Genomic DNA, 21,750 nt, shown 5'->3' on the forward strand with positions numbered 1-21,750 from the left:
CAGAGCATTGGACAGTGATTGTTTTTGATGGCCTAGGAAAATCAGCACAAATGCTAATGTGGAGGATTGACTGCTAACTGCCCTTTTCAACTGTTTCAACTTGTGAACTTTCACAGTGGGATAAAATGCTCTTGCATAACCAAGGAAGCGTCTGGATAGGAGGAACTTTGGGCATGTCTATTTTCTCATCACACAAAGGTGAATTGAAGTATCTGAAATGAAAACTCTGGGAAAATGCCATTTAAGCAGCTAATTTTAGGTGTCTACTTGCAAATTTAAATCTCATAAATTCATTTCTAAATATACTTGATTCTGTCTCCTTTTGAAATGAATATACTTGGGTGCGTGAAACACATTTAATGACTGTAGAATGCTTTGCTGAACCTGATCCAATTAAACCCCAGATGCAAGACCCGTCTTTTTAAATTGACTTTGCCTGGCAGAGTGGTGTTATAAAGCTGACTTATAAAATGTATTTCTTGATCTTGTTGCTGTTTTTTATTGTTGCTGTATCCTTGTTTTATTTTTGTTGCTGTTTTCTGCAATCATCTTGAAAGTTGCGCTTTTGAAAAAGCCAAAAAATGAGACGAGGTGAACTTGGAATAAACAAAATCAACAGTTCATTGGTTCTCCCCAACCTTTTGAAGTAGCTGGTTTTCCTACTGTAATTACAGTCATTATTGCACAAGCTTGCTCCACATCCCCACCCTCATTTGATGGGAAAGAATTTAAAATTCCTCCCCTCTAAACTGTAAACTCTTCGGTTGGATTGTAAACTCCTTGAGGGCAGAGATCATGTCTGCTGAATCTCTTGTGTTCCCCCAAGTGTTTAGTATAGTGTTCTGCACACAGGCACTCCGTGAGTACTTTTCACTGAGTGAAAGGAATGGTGCAAGAAGGGAGGGATGCAGCTGGGAAAAAAGGGACATGAAACAGTCGTCCTGGTGTGTTTATAAATGGCAAGTTGGCCATTTGTCGACACTCTGTCCCGGTAAAAGAGAGACTACATAAAGCTAAAAGACAACTTTTGTCTACCGAGAAGCCTGTCTTGTAGATGCGTCCCGGAACAGTATGTCAAAATTGCAGGCATTTCTTTCAGATAAGGTCTTTTATCTTTCCCGACGTGTTATACACTAACCTACCTGGCGTGTGCTTAGCAATTTTTTTTTGTAGTTTGTATTCTTTTTTTGTTTTTGATTGGCTGGCAGAGTGCTTGGAAAAGTCATTTTGAAGGAGTCTACATTCTGTACTTGACCTAAACCCTCGAATCTTTTGTAAATAGGTAAATTGACGAACTGGGAAGATGATGGCTGGGGAGCATGGGATGAAACTGAAGCAAAAGAACCTGTAAGTCTTCTTTCGCATGCGCTTGACTTTTGTAACTGACTATTGGAAATGTCAACTAGGTGTCCTTCCAAAGAATATACTGCTAGAAATGAATTTTTCCAACTAATTGAAGCTTTGAGATTTATTGGCCTATAGAACTTCTAGATAATATTGAATTTTACTAAAAAAAAAAAAAAACACACCCTAAAGCGAGCGGCAAGAAGACCTCCACATTATGCCAATTACCATTTTCTCAGGGACCTAAATTAAATTAGAGTTGACTTCTGTTACTTTTTTTAAGTTTTTTTTTTTAAGTTTTGAGGAGGTGGGGACCCTTTGAGGTACTCATTGAAGCAGGCACCTGCTTGTGTTTACCCGGCTCATTGTCAGGGATGTAGCCAGTGAGACCGGGTAAGTCCCCTACATAGCACATCCAATATGATGTCACTGGTCTTGGTACCTCTACCTTTTGGCCTTCCTGCCTCTCCCCAGCCATCGTAGATTCTTGGGTCCCACTGCAGGCAGCACCTTCCTGGGGGTGAGGAAGGAGAGGATAGCGAGTGAAATCCCAGGTGGACATGGCAATAAGCCTGGCTACTCCAGCTCCCTCAGTCTTGCGTAAGAGGATGGGGCCTACACCCCACATCTCCTCGAAGCCCGGTGTAGGTGGAGAGCAAGGAAGGGTCCATGCTGAGGGCCATTGTGGGGTGTTCAGGATTCCCTCCGGCCTTAGCTAATAACAGTAAATAATAATAATAATAATTATGGTATTTGTTAAGCACTTACTATGTGTCAAGCACTGTTCTAAACACTGGGGTAGATAGAAGCTAATTAAGTTGGACCCAGCTTCTCTCCCACATGAGGCTCACAGTCTTAATCCCCATTTTACAGATGAGGTATCTGAGGCACAGAGAAGTTCAGTGACCTGCCCAAGGTCACACAGCAGACGCTTGACAGAGCCGGGATTAGAACCCATGTCTTCTGATTCCCAGACCCGTGCTCTTTCCACTAGGCCAGCTATTTCTCTTAGGTAGAATCTAGAAGTCTGAGACTTCAACCCCCTCAGTCCCTCCATTAATCTGGTCCAGACAGCTGGTACAGTGAAAAGCATGACGGTTGATCACGGATTTTTCAGACAGGTAGATTCATTCATTCACTCATTCATTATTATTTATTGAGCGCTTACTATGTGCAGAGCACTGTACTAAGCACTTGGAATGTACAATTTGGCAACAGATAGAGACAGTCCTTGCCCAATAACGGGCTCACAGTCTGAATGAATTGTTTACAAGCCCATTAGGTTTTCAGATCATCACGCAAGACTAAGTGAAATGGATCCATGGAGTTTTCAGAAGACCTTAAGATAATAGGCTTCCTCGGTGGAATGTAGCTCTCTCTTACCTTCCTTTCCTAATGGGAGATGATTATAATAATAATAATGTTGGTATTTGTTAAGCGCTTACTATGTGTCGAGCACTGTTCTAAGCGCTGGGGTAGACATAGGGGGATCAGGTTGTCCCACGTGGGGCTCACAGTCTTAATCCCCATTTTACAGATGAGGGAACTGAGGCACAGAGAAGTTAAGTGACTTGCCCACAGTCACACAGCCAACAAGTGGCAGAGCTGGGATTCGAACTCATGAGCCCTGACTCCAAAGCCCATGCTCTTTCCACTGAGCCACGCTGCTTCTCAGCCACGCTGCTTCTTGATTATAAATGTCAAAGGTTGTGTTAACATTTTAAAGTGTCCGCCTCCTTTGTGTCTCACTTTCATTTGGTCAAGTTTTGCAACTGAGCCCAATTAGAATATGATTCCTTGCTAGGAGGTACTCTCCAAAATGGTCATGTAGGCAGAGAAGTAAAATGCAGAGTCTAAAAGGTTAGCAGGAATTTCTGCAGACTGGCAGAATGTGGACACAACAGGACGTTGAACTCCGGCGCAACCTGAAGACCTAGAAAGCTGAGGAGGTGCCTGACCTTCCACATGGCTGCCGAAGGACCTATACATCAAACGTATTGAGTAATTTCACCGGTGTCACTTAGGAGCCAGCCTCAAGATTAAGTGGCTGGGCAAGATGACCAGTCCCAAGGTCCGGGCACGCCGCCAGCTCACCAGCATTGAGCAGCAGCACAGTTTCATCGGGCTAGTGAGAAGGGCAGATGACAGCAGATCAAACAAGCAACTCGCTACTAGCTGAACCGAAAGGGGACGTGTGCGAGGTGGAGAAGCAGTGTGGCCTAGTGGACTGGTGACTCCCAAGAGTCCTCGGTACTAACCCTGGCTCCGCCACTTACCTGTGGCGTTTCCTTGGGCAAGTCACTTGATTTCTCCGTACCTCGGTTCCCTCGTCGGCCAAGGGGGTGAGCCCCATGTAGGACCTGATTAATTTGTATCTACTCCAGTGCTTAATACAGTGTTTGGCATATAGTGAGCATTTAACAAATACCACAATTATTAGTAATTATCGGTAGAAAAAATGATTAAAAGGCATAGTGAAGCACAGTCCCAAACAGTGCGATAAAGCAGCAGACTTTGTGGAGATCTGTGTAGTGGGTAGTGCGGCCTAGTGGGTAGCAACGTGGCTCAGTGGAAAGAGCCCGGGCTTAGGAGTCAGAGGTCCTGGGTTCAAATCCCGGCTCTGCCACTTGACAGCTGTGTGACTGTGGGCAAGTCACTTCATTTCTCTGTGCCTCAGTGACCTCATCTGTAAAATGGGGATGAAGACTGTGAGCCTCATGTGGGACAACCTGATTACCCTGTATCTACCCCAGCGCTTAGAACAGTGCTCTGCACAGAGTAAGCGCTTAACAAATACCAACATTATTATTATTATTAACTGGAGGAGGGGTTGCTGTCCTTAACCCGAGGCCTTGTAAAGATCAGGATACCAAGAGTCAGGGCTCGTGTGAGGCAAATATGCTTGCTTTAAAAAATGCATCTTTACGGAAATCTTTCAGTCTTTGTTACCTTTGTCTCTTTCTTGAAGTTCTTTCATTGAACTGCTAGATGATTGGAGTTTATCCTTCAAATACCTTTTTTTTCTTTCCTAAGCTAAACTCGTTTTAAGCTGCCCTTGTCTTTATCCAAAGTCTAGTCAAGTGGAAGTTCCGGTATCTATATTTGAATTCCATTAGGGCTACATGTTGGATATAGCAATTGGTTTGGCTCAGCGCTAGGAAAGGCTCTTGCCTTTGTGGAGGGCCTCTGCAGTCTTTCAAACACTTAGAACCGATGGCCTTATTGCTGCTTAGTGTCTTGAATCGTGATTTGGGAAATGGTCTGTTTTTTCTTCCCGTTGCCCAGACATACCTGTCCTTGCTAATGGTGGGCAGGGAACGGGGAAAAAAATCTAATGCCAGAGATTTTCTACACATTTTCCGTTTCTCTTCAAAATTGCTAAAGCATTCGGGCTCTTTTTTCTTTGTGAAACGTAGAGGGGGCATTTATTTTCATGAATTAGACCATAATGGATATGCCGACAACCCTTTAATTATATTTGAGCGTACTGGACCACGGTAATAGGTACGTGTCTGTGAAAATGAACACCTGGGCACTCTTAGTACATCTCAAATGATTGGTAGGCAGTACTGTACCAGAAACAACTATCAAAGGCTCAGAAACGAGACTCCACACATTGAAGGTTAGCTAATTGCTATAAAAGCTGATTCCCAGAAAAAAATGGAGTGTGATTCAAAAGTGGAAATTATCAGCGTCTCTCTAAATGGCCAGTTGTGAATGACAGCCCGAGTGAATCACTGCAATCTTCCATCTGCTGGACATAACAAAAGAGGAGGTTCAACAGTCTTTCCAGAGTTACAGGCAATGTAAACGAATGGAAAAAGATGCATGCTTCCCTGTGCATTTTCTTCTCCTCTTGATCTGCAAGAGTACCTTGGGTTTTTGCGCATGTTGAAGTTTTGATTATTTGAATAAAAATGGATAGATTGTAGACCCTTGCCTGGGGTGCCACGACTTGTATATTCGTAAACTTCATTGCCCCAGAGCCATTAATATCTAGCTCAACCTAAATTACAGCGGTGTCACAGGCATTTCGTTTGACGTACGCACTGCAGATATGTCATTTCCAAGGGTCTAGACTTTGTGGAAGCCGGAGTTTAAGGCTGAAACCTGAAAATGCTGTCTTTACCATAAGGTGAATATTGTCTGTCTTTGGAAGGCAGCTAGTAAAGGTGAGGTTAGGAAGGGAATGAATTCTTGGGAGTGTTGGAAAAGAGTCAAGTTGTCGCTTGACTCTTAGACTTACTGCCCAAGATAATCTCTTAAAAACCCACCCTAATATGCTCTTGCCCCCTTTGCTGTTACAAAATGTTAATGAGGTATTCCTTCACTTAATTTATATACCGGTACATTGCTTCTGCAGTTGTCTGGATAACCTTTTCAGGCATACCCTTGTGCATGTTATTGGTCTTAAATTATGTCTGGGAGTCCTCTGGACTCTAAGCTCAATGTGGTGGGGAATATCATTGTTTATTGTTGTGTTGTACTTTCCCAAGCGCTTAGTACAGTGCTCTGAACACAGTAAGTATTCAACAAATACGATGGAATGAATGAGTGTTTCAGTTCTCTTTGCACAGTGCCTAATTTAGTGAAACACATGGATGGGTACTTAAATCAATCAGCCGTATTTGTTGAGTGCTTACTGTGTACACAGGACCGCAAACTGCGCACTCGGAAGAGGACAATATAATAGAATTGGTAGCCAGAAGACCTGGTTTCTAATCCCAGCTCTGCCACTTGTCTGCTGTGTGACCTTGGGCAAGTCACTTAACTTCTCTGAGCCTCATATGCACAGTGGGGATTCAATATCTGTTCTCCCTCCTACTTAAACTGTGACCCCGATTTGGGACCTGATTATCTTGTATCTGTCCCAGGGGTTGATGCAGTGCTTGACACATAGGAAGCACTTCACAAATACCACAGGTATTATTATTACGTGCTGTGTGTGAGTAATGATATACAAAGAGATGATACTCTGTTACTTTTCAATGTTTACTTCATTAAGTTTTACTGGGCTTTCAACAGTGTATTTTTTAAATAGTTGTCCTACTCTGTGAAAATTGAGTTTTATAGGCCTTTAAAAGAATAGTTGAAAATATATTTAAAAGCCTTAAAAAACTCATGTTTAATTGACAGGTTTCTAAAACCCAATCTTTAAGTGTACAGAACAGATTTAGTGTCTGGTTGTTCGCCCAACTACTCGATTCAGAAAACTCCAGAAGATGGAGAGCTTGTCAGTCTGTATATTTTCCCTTGTTCAGTTTTTTGTTTGATTTAGCTTATTTCCAAGGAGTTCATCTCCTGATGCAGCACAGATCCTTTTTTTTTATTTTTTGGATCCTGGAGGACTTTTGATGAGTTGGTTTTTTTTCCCCAACTTTTTCTCGTGTTTCTGATCTCTTTTCATGATCTCTTTGCTAGAATTACACAGCTGGGGGCAAAACTGGCCATTTAGGCATACAAAAAAAATGAAGAAATAGAGGTGGTATGTACCTCTCGGTGCATGTTCTTGAGTTGTATTTGTGTTTCAGCTGCCCTGAGAGGCTTTTTGGCCTCCAGCATTTGCGTCTTTGCACGAAGAACAGCTGGCCCGGGGTCCGTGCACGTTCTCTGACGCTGTCGGGCCTGGTGCCATGGGAGAGTGGCTGCAAACCCTGGCCCCCATCTCCCACGCCCCACCACCTGTGAGGAGATGTCAGGACAGGGAGAGTGGAAAGACCTCAGCCTTTACAAGGTTGATTGAGAAAGTGCTAGCGGTTGAATGCTGTCCACCAGCAGGGAGCTTTGAGCCTGGAAAGGTCGTTGGGATCGGCTGGCTCATTTGAAATATTTGAACTTGTTGCAGGTTTCCCTGCCCATCGTTATGTGTGGGTGGAGGTTTGTCCAGTGTATTCCGATGTTTTGGTATCATGGGGCTCCACAAATCGACCTTCTGGGGGAGTGAAATGCCACCGTGATTAGCACACACGGCAGCAAGAGGTATTGAAGGAAGGCATCAGAGACAAACAGATAATGTTGGCATAATAATAATAGTGATAATGATATTTGTTAAGCGCTTACTATGTGCCAAGCACTGTTCTAAGCCCTCGGGTAGATACGAGGTCATCGGGTTGTCCCACGCGGGGCTCACAGTCCTAATCTCCATTTTACGGATGAAGGAACTGAAGCACAGAGAAGTGACTTGCCCAGAGTCACACAGCTCATAAGTGGCAGTGCGGGGATTAGAACCCACAACCTCTGACTCCCACGCCTGTGCACCTTCTACTAAGCTACGCTGCTTCACATCTAGAAACGTCCTTTGTGACTTTATTTTAGAAGAAGGTGCTGCCGACGGTGAGGTTCGGTCCATTTGGACCAGTGTGGCTGAAGAGACGATGGTGGATCAAGAGTCGGTGGCAAGTTGGGGGTGTGAAAAAGTAGCTCCTTGCTGTGCCGAAGCACTTACTGTCTGCAAGGGCTGTTTTCACAATCACCACTTGGTCTTCTGATTTTTTTTTTTTCCAGACCTTCCATCTGCTGCAGTAATTTTCTAACCATCCCCAGCTCCGTCATATCGTTAGAGACTGTTCATTACAGGGCCTTTAAAATGGTGGCCCGATCAAGCCTCAGTAGAATTCATTTCGCATTTCCGATGAACCTTCCTGAGTGCTTAGTTTAGGCCAGCGCATTCATTAGGTCAGCCTTAATGTAGGTCTTGGCTCTAGATGAGAAGGTGCTGCAGAAGAAAAGGGGAAAGGAAGTGAACAGATATATTCTCATAGGTGTTTGCAATAAGGAGTGATGATTTTAATTTTCCCCACAGGAGGAAGAAATTCCTTGCAAGACCCCCAAAACATATTGGCTCCAAGATTGTGTGATATCCCTATCTCCAACTAATGATCTGATGGTTATAGCTCGTGAGCAAAAGGCTGTATTTCTAGTGCGTAAGTATGCTTTGATTATCAGAGTTTTCCCAGTAAAAATAGTTATGTTTGTTTCCACACAATGCTTCTTTGGGGATTTTGGATCATGGCATACATTCAGTTTTCCTAGAAAGGGTACTTTTACTATACATTTTGGTTAGCACTGTCCCTTCCGTACCATCCCCTAATTAAGTTAAACAGATAATTGAGAATCTGCATTGGGCATATCTGAAATCTTGAAAAAACATGCTCTCTCTGCTTGTTGCTTGATTTCAAAAATTGCAGATTTTTGATCATTATTCCATCAATAATATTTATTGAGCACCTATTGTGTACCAGAGGTCTGTACTGTATGTTTAGGGGAGTACAATAAGAATTTGTTCATTTATTCATTGTCGTATTTATTGAATGCTTACTGGGTGCAGAGCACTGTACTAAGCGCTTGGGAGAGTACAGTACAACAATAAACAGACACATTCCCTGCCTACAACGAGCTTACAGTCTCCAGTGGGGGAGACAGATATCAATACAAATAAATAAAATTTCAGATATGTAAATAAGTGCTGTGATGCTGGGAAGGGGGAAGATCAAAGGGAGCAAGTCAGGGTGACATAGAAGGGAGTGGGAGATGAGGAAAGGTGGGGCTTAGCCTGGGAAGGCTTCTTGGAGGAGATGGGCCTTCAATAGGCTTTGAGGCGGGGGAGGGGGTGGGAGGGAGTAATTATCTGTCGGATTTGAGGAGGGAGAGCTTTCCTGAGGCAGGATGTGGGCTAGGGGTCTGCGTGAATCTGTCTGTCTAGTGGAGACCGTCACTAAAATAAATTACACTTAGAAGGAAGAAGGAAAAGTGGGATTTTTTTCATGATTTAGTGCTTAACTAATGGGAATGTAAGGAAGAGACAAGTGATTAAGTGGCGGTTGGGGGAAAAGGTAGGGGATTTAGAAATTAATTGGGGAAGGCCTCCTGGAGGCAATGGGATTCAGACGGACTTTGAAGATGGGGAAAGTAGTGGACTCTCAGAAAGTTGGAGGGACTTCTGGAGTGGGAAGGGTGTGGGCAAGAGGTCGGTGGCAGGGGAAATGAGAATGAAGGACGCTGAATAGGTTTGCTTGAGAGCAGTGAAGAATGTGAGCTGGGATTTGATGGGACAAGAATGTGAGAAGGAGAGGGAGGAGAGAGAGAACTGATGGTCAGGAGTTTGATTGATTCCTTGATTTTAGAGGAATGAAACTTAGGATTGGGGGGATGCGTGCAGAAAAAAGTTGTAGAAAAATGATCTGCACTGCAAGGTGAAATGTGCACTGGAAACAGGAAGATGAGCATGTCAACTGTAGCAGGTGATAAGCTCTTGAGCCAGCCTGGCGACTGCTTGTGTGGCAAGGCCTGGAAATACCGCAGAGGAAAAAATGGCAGGATCTGGTAGAAAACTGATTTTGATGAAAAGTCATTTTATTTAGCCTTGAAATCTACTTCAAAAAATGTATAGTAAATTGTCCTAGAATGGGTGTTTTTGCTGGGTGTCGGATGGAATGTGATGGCATAATTAGGGAACCTTTTTTCCTACGAGTGTCTGAAAACAGGAAAATGTGGTTCTGCACTTGTGTGCATTGTCAGAAACACTGATGAGCTCAAGGTGAGTGTTCCTTAATGGGGATTCATCAAGAGTGTATCCTCCAAGTTGCAGGAGAACTGATTATTCCAGCAATTTATTAAACGTCTTCTGTTCTTCCAAGATAAAATCGTTTGCATGGTGAGATCCCCTTATTTACAGTAACGTTTTTGTTTTTCAGCAAAATGGAAATACAGTGACAAAGGAAAGGAAGAAATGCAATATGCTGTCGGTTGGAGTGGGTCTTTAAATGTTGAAGAAGGGTGCGTAATTATATCATTTACGTATGTGTATATGTGAAATGTTTGGGATGACTGGACTATTTCAAAATATGGTCGATTTAAGCAGCGTATAGCATATTGATTACTAGGAGCTTATTCATCCCTAAATGATACTTCAGACAAGAAGCAGCACCTGACATGGTCTTTGCAGAATGGCAGATATTGGAAGAGTGCAGAAAGAAACAACAAACCCTCCAAACTGTTTTCAGAGACTTTTACATCTGACACCATCAACCAGCCAGGCCATTGGCAGTTGCTAAGCAAAGTCACCTACCTTGAGAAATTCACCAAAATCCCTAGGAACTCTGTGACAGTTTCATCTCAAGTTAGTTTAAGGTACTCTGTCTAATCTTTTCCCCATCACCTTGAAGTAAAATAGGGCTGGGTGACAAACTGGGTCTTGTTTAACCGATCTGTGCCTTCAGGCTTCTTAATGAAACAAGCAGTCTGGAAGCTGGAGTTGGGATATACTTGTGATGTTATAATAATACTAAAGAGTGGTATTTGTTAAATGTTTAATATGTGCCACCCAGTGTGCTAAGTGCTCAAGTAGTTACAAGATAATCAGTTCAGAAACGATTCCTGTCTTCTATGGGACTCACAGTCTAGGCAGGAGAGAGAACAGGCATTTAATCTCCAGTCTACGGCTGAGGAAACGGAGCCACAGAGTTTAAATAATGTGCTTAAATTCACCCACTGGGCAAGCGGCGGGCTGGGGTTAGAACCCAAGTCCTCTGACCCGAGGTCTGTACTCTGTCCACTCAGCCACGCTGCTTGTGTTCATCCGGAAAACTTTTTTAGATCAGCAGACTACAGGCATCATCAGATATCTCTGAGAAGTAGCTCAGGAACCCCTGTATGTAGATTGCCGTACCCTTGAGGTACAAACCCAAGGAGACATGGGAGTGATCCTGAATCACTTTTCCGTTTTGGTCCAGCAGTGTGGAGCATTAATAAGTTTGAAACGAGCTGAAGTTACATTCCAGCCATCACCTAGGGTTCCCTACACTACCCGAAGATTTTCATTGGCAACCCAGACCTCAGTGCTTTCACTGGATTCTGTTATATAGGTAACAGTGAAAGGAGAAAGTAGAACCCAAGAGGCAAATCTGATCTTTGGCAGATTGACAGAATGTGCTGGCAATGGAAAGTCAAGCTCCGTGCCAAATTAAAGGTCTATGAAGCTGTTGCAAAGGCCAAAATTCTATATGGTTGTGAGGCAGAAGATATCCAACTTTTGGAACAGTTTTAATCAGTCATATTGATGGAGTGCTTACTCTGTGTGTGAGTAGTACTGAGTATGTACAGTACTGAGCGCTCAGAAGAATACAGTGTAACAGTTGGTAGGCATATTCCCTGTCCACAACGAGTTTACAGTCTAGAGGGTGGATATAAATAGTGTACATAGTGCAGTGGGACTAAGGGAGAGGTTGATAAAGCGAGCAAATCTAAGTGCAAGGGTGACGGGGAGTGGAAGAAAAGGAAATGAGGGCTTAGCAATGGCTTCTTGGAAGAGATGTGCTTTTAATAAGTCTTTGAAGGTGGAGAGAGTGATCGTCTTTTGGATACGAAGAAGGAGGGCGTTCCAGGTCAGAGGTAGGACAGCCAGATTGAGCATCAGATAGTGGGGTGAGAATCCCAGCAACGAGTTCTTGGAATGCTGGCAGCTCACCAGCCCTGAGGCAATTTCCTTTACTTCAGCAGGAGGTCATCCAGGTCCTGGATTCCAGGGTAATGACTGATTTTTCTCCTCCTCTCCAGCCCCTCGCTCCCCTGCCCCTTTTATATATTCTCCCCCCACCCCAAATCCTGTTCCAGTCCCACCCTACACAGCCTGAGTTGAATATTCTGGGACCTCTTTTTCAAATTTCAGCTCAGTCAGGCCAGGACTCTCAGGTCAGGTGGTTTCCAAAATGGTGAGAATGCAGTGGCATCTAAGCTGACCTTACCCTGGGTTGCCAGGTCCTATTGGACTTGCATTTCAGCTAGACACAAGGCTTACAGACCTGACTCTGGCCACTTTGGGACCAAGAGCCAAGCAGCTGATTAAAGCATTAGAGGTTTTTTGGACAGTGCTACTTAAGCTCTCATTCCTCTCGTTCATATTCTTGGTTGGGCAGAGCGTGCGACGAGAGAGGAGGTTGGCAGGGGTGCAACACATGGTTGAAGGCATGGAAGAATTTTCCATGCAAAGCCCGTTTATGCCCAGAGTGACTACAGCATGCTCTGCCGGAGCAGTATGGTCTAGTGGGTAGAATCCCGAACTGGGAGTCTGGAAGCCTGGATTCTAGTCCCAACTGTGACACATGCCTGCTGTGTGGCATTGGGCAAGTCACTTAGCCTCTCTGTGCCTGTTTCCTCACCTGTAAAATACAAATGAAATACTGTTCTCACTCTTCTTTAGACTATGAGCTCCATTTGGGGCAGAGATCGTCTGATCGAATAATCATGTATCTCTCAGAGCACTTAGCCCATTATTGTGTAATAAATAATCATGATCACAGTGTTCTGCCAAACTGGTCGGAAAGTATACCTTAGTCCTCTGGGAAAAATATTCTTTCCGTGTATCCAGTTTCTAATTCAGGCCTGAACTTTCGGGCACCACATCCTTCACAGGAAGGTCCCCGAGAAGCAGTGTAGCCTAGTGAAAAGAGCACGGGCCTGGGAGTCAGAGGACTTGGGTTCTCATCCCGCCTTTGCCACCTGTCTGCTGTATGACCTTGGACAAGTTACTTAACTTCTCTGTGCTTGGTTCCTCATTAGCAAAATGGGGATTAAGTATCCGTTCCCCTCCTACTTAGACGTGAAACCTGCATGTGACAGGGACTTTGTCCAATCTGCATATAATATATTTGCTTTAGTGTTTAGTACTGTGCTTGCTGCATGGTAAACGCTTAACAAATATCATTATTATTATTCAAATGTAATGAATATTCAGTAATACTGAATGAAATTTTCCTGTCGTGTTCACCAGGCTTTTCTTTAATGAAACAATAGGACCGAACGGCTTTTAAATTCATTTTTATCTCCAGAAATTACCCTGCTTTGAATTTTAATTGTTTTCAAAAATATTTTCAAATTTATCAGAGTAGAGGATCCCACATAGATGCTTTGCAGTTGTACATTTTAATATGTCCTTTTCACCCATATATTTAAAATATAATTTATTTCTAGGGAATGTGTTAGCAGCGCTTTATGCATCCCGTTGGCCAGTCAGAAGAGGTAAAAAAACAAAACAAACAAAAATTAACATTTCTTTTTGTTTATACATTACTGGGATATTAATTGTCATTGCGTGTTTCTGGAACAGGAGTTCTACTGGGCGTCCTGACTGGACCTGCATCGTGGTGGGATTTACCTCAGGTTACGTGCGCTTCTACACTGAGGTGAGCTGGGCCATTTTGGTATTTTTTCTCCTGGCCGGTTGATTATAGTAGATATTCTGCTACATTTTTTTTTTTTAGTGGTATTTGCTAAGTGCTTACTATGTGCTGGGCACAGTACTAATACTGGGGTAGATACAAGCTACTCAGGATAGGCACAGTCCATATTCCATTTAATCCCCATTTTACAGTGGAGGGAACTGAGGCCCAGAGTAGTTAAGTGACTTGGCCAGCACAGCAGACAGGTGGTGGAGCTGGGATTAGAACCCAGGTCCTCCTGACTTCCAGGCCCGTACTCTTTCTCCTAGGCCACGCAGCGTCTCATGCCAGCAAGTGTTTACTGAATGAATGAGCACTTATAGTGATAATTAATAATTACAGTTTTTTTAAGTGCGTAATATGTGACAAGCAGTGGGATAGGTGCCATCAATCAGTCATATTTATTGAGCCCTTACTGGGTGCAGGACATTGCAGTAAGCACCTGGGAGAGTACAATACAGTAATCAAGATAATCATATAGCATACAGTCCCTGTAATATGGGGTTCACAATCTAAGTAGGAGGGAGAATCGGTATTTAATCTCCATTTCCCAGATGAGGAAACTGAGACCCAGAGAAGGTAAGTGCCTTGCCTAAAGTCACACAGCAGGCAGGTGGTAGAGCCGGGATCAGAACTCTGGTGGTCCTAGGCTCATGTTTTTTCCGTTAGGCTCTATAATGTCACTCGTTTGCTTTGACATTGAACTGGGAGTGAAGAGTCTTGGGTGGAACCGGTGTATTTTGAAGTAAGCAGTAAGGACTTATGAAAGCTGTATTCTCTGGAAAGAGTTGCTGGAGTCCATGGACTGCAGCCCTCTGGGTATGTCAGGATGGATTATCTCAGAGATAAACCAGAGTATTTACTCCAGGTTGGTTTTTCTTCCTAGAACGGTGTGCTGCTGCTTGCACAACTTTTGAATGAAGACCCTGTGTTACAGCTTAAATGTAGAACCTACGAAATCCCCCGTCATCCAGGAGTCACAGAACAGGTGTGATAATATTATTTTAAACAAATTAATGACACCTTATGGGGTGGTGCCTAAAGCCTCTAATCAGTCACTGCAGTGGTATTTATTGAGTGCTTTCTATGTGCAAAGCACTGTACTAAGTAAGAGCATGGGAAAGTACAGTACAACAGAGTTAGCAGACACATTCCCTGTTCTTAATGAGTTTACAGTCTAGAAGGGGAGCTAAGATTACATCAGAAATTTAGGCAGCTCTCAGAGTTTCTTCAGTGTAGTTGTAGAGGTAGAGCCAGGCTAACTTTAAATATGTAGAAGTCAGAAAGAATGTAATTGTATTGTTCCGTAGCATATTTAGTTCTATAGTAGAGTTTGGTGCTCTGTCAGAAAATACATCACTTTCATATTTATGAAATTTTGTACAGTAATAAGGAGCTTTGGAGGAAAGATGTGGATCCAGACACATAACCGTTCTGCACTATGGGTCTAAATCTTTGCTTCCCAGAAATGTTTCTGAAACAGTAACTTCCAAAAAAGGAAGGAAATTACTAATATTCTCATTAGTGTACATTTTACAATGTCAGCCAATCTCCTAGAAAGATTTTTCAGACTGTTTGAAAATAAATCCTTTCACAGTTATAACATATTTTCCATTACATTTGAAAGATAGAATAATATAGCTACCATCACTTTACACCAGAGGTTCTCAATTTTTCTCAAAAGAAAAAGTTTACTTCAAGACTCAAGGCAGAGACTATTGCAAGAACTTAAAAAGGGCAGGAAAATTGAGACCAAAAACACAACTGTCAGCAGGATCTTGAACATATGGTTTGATAACCTGCCTCCTTATCCCCCCTCTGTTCCTCTCTGCTCTTGAAGTTAATAGAAACTTCTCTTGCATCTCATACACTGTGACTTATCATTAGTGTTGAGGGGGAAGAAGGGGAGTTGGAGAGAAGAAGGCTGAAGAAGAAGAAGGTGGAGGCTTGTAAGGGAACAAGTAACATGTATAGGAAGAAGGAGAGCTTAGGGAGAGAGTGAGTTCCGGTATAAAGTGATCCAGTTCATTTTTCAAAGTATTTTAAAAATGCGCTTGTTTTTTTGAATCGGATAGCAAGCTTTCTCCATCCCACCCCAAAATTTCACTGCTCTCTTCTTAATATGTGGTAAGACTTTGAAGTTGGGGGGAGCACCAGACTGTTTGATGTGTAGAAAGAAGGGGTTCCAGGCAGGAGGGGAGAGTGGGAGCATGGGATCGACAGTGAGAGAGATGAGATCAAGGCACATTAAATAGGTTGGGGTAAGAAAAGCAAAGTGTGTGGGGTGGAACGAAGTGAGGAAGAAGTTGAAGGTAAGTGTGACCTATGAGTAAGCCTCATTGCATTACGCTAATAGGTATATAAGCAGTATAAAAGTTAGTAGAAAGTATCATATGATAGTTTCTAGTGTGTGACCATCATTCTCCATAAAAACAAAAGCTTATTTTTTGGAAAAATTTAAGTCACTGTCCAAATTGCTTCTGGGAATTTTAAGTTTCCATTTGTTTTGTTTGTCTTTGTGCCTGGTATTTTGTTGTGTTGAGCCTGTTAATAGTTAGCCGTTCAGTTCTTGTGTTTGTTTTCCTTTTTTATTCATGACATTCAAATATAATGAGCAAACAGATCTGCTGATGTGACTGTGTTGGGAAAAAAAAAATTTCCTTTTTGTTTCAAAGAATGAAGAATTGAGTATCCTGTATCCAGCCGCAATTGTAACGATCGACGGTTTCAGCCTTTTTCAGTCCCTTCGGGCTTGTCGAAATCAGGTAGCACGAGGTGAGGTTCCAGTGAGGAACTTTATAATTACTAGCAGTGGTGCTTGCAGTTCATTATACACACAAATAAATGTCTTTCATTCATCAACAGCTATTATTGAGCATCTACTAAGTGCAGAGCACTGTTGGTGATAATTGAGCGTTCCCTAAATTTCTTCAAGAAAAATTGTATTTCCCTTTTCCCCTCTGCCCCAGCTGAAATCTTCCTAATGAAGGCTGTTTAAAAGCACAGACCTCATGTTCATTTTAAAAAACAATCTTCTTCAAAGCATTGAGCCTACTGGGGAATTTTGGAAGCCCTTCTAATCGAAACACATAATAGCTACCACGTCATTGGGTACCTACTATGTGGCGAGCATTGTATTAGAAGCTCGGAGATGTTCACTAGAAAGGAAGAGGAGGAGTAGAAAGGGGAACCTCCTATCAACTTTGAAGCCAAGGATTAGGGTTTGAGAAGAAATGGAGACCCATTGGAGGCTTTTGAGGAGAGGGAGTAATCAGTTCTGAAGAGTGTTTTAAAAAATCGATACATTAACTGTATGAAGAGGGAGATGGCTTGAGGCAGGGTGGTGGTAATCTAGCCCTCGAAGGTGGTGTCGGGGTGGAAAGGGAGGAATAGATTCTTGAAATGTTCTGGCGGAAGAAGAGCAAGATTCAGAATGGAAGGTATGTGGCAGAGAGGAGTAAAAAATGACAAGGTTGTGTGATTCTGAGATTGTGCACAATGGTTTTGACAGTGATGGGGGAAAAGTAGGAAGCAGGGTAGATTTAGAAAGGAAGATGAGGAATCCAACTTTTGCACAGTGAGTTTCAGGTCCCAGCAGACAATGTAGGTGGTGTCATCTTGGGGGTGGTTTGTCTCCCAATAGAATATAAGTTTACTCTGTACTCACCAAGTACAGTCAGTCAGTGGGATTTATTGAGTACTTATTTGGTCCAGAACACTCTACTCAGTACTTGGTAGTCTGCAGTACAGTTGGGAGACATTATCCCTTCCCACAAGGATCTTACAGTCTTAGTAATTACCTTCTTACTGGTAATTATGGTCTTCCAACTGCCTAGTTCAGTGCCCTGTGCCGTTTGCACAGAAAGTACTAATACCGATGCTATTACTAGAGCTTTGTGAGAAAATAGTGCTAGAGATGTAATTTGGGGGATCATCTGTACAGACCTGGAAACTTCTGAGCAGATGAGCAGTCCAAGAAAATGAATGTAGATGGAGAAGAATCTTACCGGACATTGGCAGTTAGAAGAGCCATCAAAGCAAACTGTGTAGGAAAGGTTGGTAAGAGAACTAGGAGAGTAATATGTTGGTAAGCCAAGGCTGGAGAAAGTTACTCTGAAGATCAGGTGGTCAACAGTGTTGAAGGCGTTCAAGAGCTTGAGGAGGATTAAGACAATAAAGCCAATAAGATATAATGGGAGTTGTAGCAGAGTGAGTTCTTGGAAATTAAAATTAAATTTTAACTGTATTCTTCTGGAAATTAATTTGAGGAATTCCAGTTGCATTTTCGAGATTTTTTTTCAGGAGTTTTGAATATTCTACAGCTAAGGTCACTTTAAATCAACTCAATTAGTGATACCTATGCCATCTTGTCAAGAGTCAAGTGTGTGATTTTACACCTGATGACTTTTTAACAATGGTATTTAAATGCTAGCTATGTGCCAGGCATTAGGGTAGATACAAGCTAATCAGGTTGGACACAGTCCATTTCCCACTTGAGGCGTACAGTCTTAATCCCCATTTTACGGATGAGGTAGCTGAGGCACAGAAAAGTGAAATGACTTGCCCCAGGTCCCACAGCAGAAAAGAGGCAGAGCTGGGATTAGAATCCAGGTCCTCTGACACCCTGGCCTGTGGTCTCCCCACTAGGCCACGCTGTTCTCTGCAAGAAAGGATTCAGGAAGGCGGTTGTGTTTATTGAGTCTTTATGTGGGCAGGGCACTGAACTAATTGCTTGGTAAGTCCAGTAGAATTTTGTACATGATCCCTGTCCTTGAGGAGTTTTCAGTTTGGCAGAAATGTCCCCTTATGTTTCTAATTGTCGTTGGTAGGTGGCCAAAGATATTTAATTGAAAATATTGGGGTGCTAACCCATTTTACCTAGTATGGTGAACACTAGGAGCTGTTAGCATTTTTTATTCAGCTGTGGAAGAAAATGAAATCACTCTTTCCCCGTATTTGAGTAGTTTGCAATATCTACCCACAGTTCAGGGTGGGCTCTTTATCGAGAATTTGAAATTTCTTTTTCCTTGGCATAATTATCAAATGTGCAGTGTTTTAAAGACCAAGAAGATTCTTTGTAGAAATTTAATTTTTAGCTTTATAGAGAGAACATCTTGCATACTTTTTAAAATGGTATTTGTTAAATGCTTATGTACCAGGCACTCTATTAGGCACATGGATAGATACAAGCTAATCAAGTTGGACACAGATAGAGCATAGAGCACAGGCCTGGGAATCAGAAGGACCTGGGTTCTAATCCCAGCTCTGCCACCTGTCCACTGAGTGACTTCGGGCAAGTCACTTCGCTTCTCTGTGACTCGGTTACCTTGTGTAAAATGAGGAGATTCTGAATCTCATGTGGGACATGGACTTTGTCCAACTAAACTGTAGTGCTTGCTCTTGTGTGGGTCATCTAGAGGCCTTACTCGACCCACACCTCTCTCCTCTCCTCAGAATTCTCCAGTGGCTCTCTGACTGTCCACTTCAAATAAAAACTCCTCCCAGTTGGCTCCTAGATTCTCCACCAATTCACCCTCCTCTCCCCAGCCCCCCACCTTGGCCTCGCTGATCTCTTCACCTTCTCCAACCCAATTCATTCTTTGTTCTACCCAAGCCAACCTTCTAGCTGACAAGGGGATCCGGGAAGGAAGATAGGGAGTAATGCCAAAGAGGATCACATTGGCTTCGTTAACATTTTTCTAAACGGATCTCTTCACGGATTATAGAAAAGGGGCAAAATATTTTCTAATGTCCATTAATTCCTAATTGTCAGCTGCAGCATCAGGCAATGAGAACATTCAGCCACCGCCCTTAGCGTATAAGAAGTGGGGCCTGCAAGATGTTGACACCATAATCGATCATGCAAGTATCGGTAAGCGTTGCCACTTCATACGTTTTTCTAAACCACTTTGAACAGTCATGTTTGACCAAACATTCACAGGTGTATAAAAATGGAAGTATAAATGCTGTGAAAGGAAGACTTCAATGTTTTTGGGGAGAAATTTCCGGTTAAGCCTGCCTTTCAAATTAGTACAGGCCCTCAGGTCCACAGACCTAAAAGAAACAAGAGTGAGGACAAGTAAGATTTTCATAAACATTAAAAATGGTGATCGCACTGGAATTATATGTTGTATATGATTGCTCACTGCTTAATGCGTTTTTCCAACCTAGTACACCCTATTCTGGAACCCATTTCCGATTGTCTGCATTTCTAGGACTCGATGAAACTAATTTGGAAGCCAGAGTAAAATTAATTTTAGAATGAAATTGCTTTTTAACATTTTGAGATAAGTATTACGTTCTGCTCCTGCAAAAGTGAGTGAAATCAAGCTTTCCAGTGGCAAAAAACAATTGCCTCCCACACTGTATTTTTAAAGGGTGCTGTTTGCTTTAAAAAAAAAAATAGCAGCCCAAAATAAAATTTGTGCCTGATGAAAACATTTCCATTTGTTTGGCTGCACTAGGTATCATGACCCTTTCTCCATTTGATCAAATGAAGACTGCCTCAAACATTGGTGGATTTAATGCAACGATAAAGAATAGCCCACCTGCCATGTCCCAATACATCACTGTTGGTTCCAATCCGTTTACTGGTTTCTTTTATGCTTTAGAGGTATGTGTGACTTCGTTATATAAATTGTCATGAATCACTTCTGAATTTTCCCCGGGCTACACCTCACAATTCTACATAACCATCTCTGAAAATTAAAATTTGTTTCTTTAAGCAGATTTATCTCTCCCCTCCATTACTCACTTCTCAGCCTCCTACCAGTAAAAAAAAGATATGTATATATCAAAGATTACAGTTTCCACTTTGAGACTTTTTAAAGTTCTGAAGTTTGAGTAACCTTAGTAAAGCAGTGAGTTCTAAGTGGTTGATTGTTTGGACACTCTGTTCATCTAGTTACTGGATAAACCCTGTTCAATATCTTCCTAGGGCTCCTTCACTAAATGCTTATTTATATTGCTTTTCCTTCCCACACCGTTTCACGTCTGTCACCTCATCTGCCTTTTGAGGTAGGTCAGGGAAGAAGCTTTTTGGTTTTTTTTTCCATTGTTCAGGTGGAGCAACCAGAAGTTTATTGAGTTACTCCAGGGCCGTTTTTTGGCAGAAATGGGGTTACAGCCTTTATACCTGGTGTAATGCGCTTTACTAAAAATCTGTCAGAGAGGTTTTATACTTCCCTTTTCATTAATGTTAATCATTTTTCAGTTTCAATTGTATAACAAGAAGACAGGCCCTCTGGGAGCCTTGCCGATCTTGTCTCAGAATTGAAACCAAGTCTCCACCCCACTTTGCGTGTTAAGACCGCAAGTGGTGAAAGCGGTTGATGATATCAGCAGACTAGAGTCTCTGATGTGGCTTGGAGTATGTAGGGGAAAATAGTGTAGAGAGAGGAAGCACCTGCCAAAAGAACGAGATTAGCACTAATCTTGGAGAGTATGGCAACAGCATTCTACGCCCGAGGTTACTGGTTATGTTGAGATTTTCCCTTTTGGCCCAACCTAACGAAGGACAGGCCTTGTCTAATGTGGAGGGGTTCTTTTAGCAGTTAATCAGTGAAAATCTGAGGAGGAGTGTTGAAAAGTGCTGAAAGGAAGCACTCGAAAATCATGCAACGGAATTTATTTGCTCATGTCTAGGAAGCAAAATAACCAGCTGAATGCAGAAACCTCTTATGGGCAGGGAATGTGACTTGGCTTTGGTTGTACTTTCTCAAGCACATAAGAACAGTCCCTTGCACTCAGCAGGTACTCGGTATATCTTGTTACTACTGCATGTAAACCCAGGGCAAACCTTAAGAATTTGTTTTTTTGTAACTTTTTCCAAAAGATATGACTAAGAACCCTGAAAGAGAGACAAGGTTATTTACCTCTGAACAAGTTTTTATCAGCAAGTTTGCATTTTGGAGCATGTGCTTCTGTTTTAGGTAGACCTGTGGACTATATCATCTGGAAAATCTTAAGCATTTTAGTACTCTATTAGTAAACCATACTTACAAAAAAGTTCTCTTAGATGCCTATTTTTTGTGTCAGAAATGCTGTTATTATATTATTGTCTTAAAGCTTTCCATTGTTTTGGTTTTTCCTTCAGGGTAGCACCCAGCCATTGCTGTCTCATGTTGCTTTAGCAGTTGCGAGTAAACTCACTTCCGCTTTATTTAATGCTGCCAGGTAAATAAAATTCAAC

General features: G+C 42.4%; 1 protein-coding gene across 1 annotated transcript in view; it reads left to right on the forward strand.

Moving 5' to 3' along the window:
* RAB3GAP2 (RAB3 GTPase activating non-catalytic protein subunit 2) overlaps window positions 1-21,750 on the forward strand; it is a 63,078-nt gene that overhangs the window by 11,570 nt on the left and 29,758 nt on the right. Inside the window, exons 2-11 of the mRNA XM_029047302.2 lie at window positions 1,283-1,347; window positions 8,147-8,267; window positions 10,038-10,119; window positions 13,312-13,359; window positions 13,448-13,523; window positions 14,446-14,547; window positions 16,235-16,334; window positions 19,333-19,431; window positions 20,024-20,172; window positions 21,655-21,734. Coding sequence (XP_028903135.1) covers window positions 1,283-1,347; window positions 8,147-8,267; window positions 10,038-10,119; window positions 13,312-13,359; window positions 13,448-13,523; window positions 14,446-14,547; window positions 16,235-16,334; window positions 19,333-19,431; window positions 20,024-20,172; window positions 21,655-21,734 — 922 coding nt within the window. The remainder of the gene's footprint in view (window positions 1-1,282; window positions 1,348-8,146; window positions 8,268-10,037; window positions 10,120-13,311; window positions 13,360-13,447; window positions 13,524-14,445; window positions 14,548-16,234; window positions 16,335-19,332; window positions 19,432-20,023; window positions 20,173-21,654; window positions 21,735-21,750) is intronic.

Source organism: Ornithorhynchus anatinus, chromosome 19 (assembly GCF_004115215.2).
Source record: "Ornithorhynchus anatinus isolate Pmale09 chromosome 19, mOrnAna1.pri.v4, whole genome shotgun sequence".
In the NCBI taxonomy this organism is placed as follows: Eukaryota; Metazoa; Chordata; class Mammalia; order Monotremata; family Ornithorhynchidae; genus Ornithorhynchus; species Ornithorhynchus anatinus.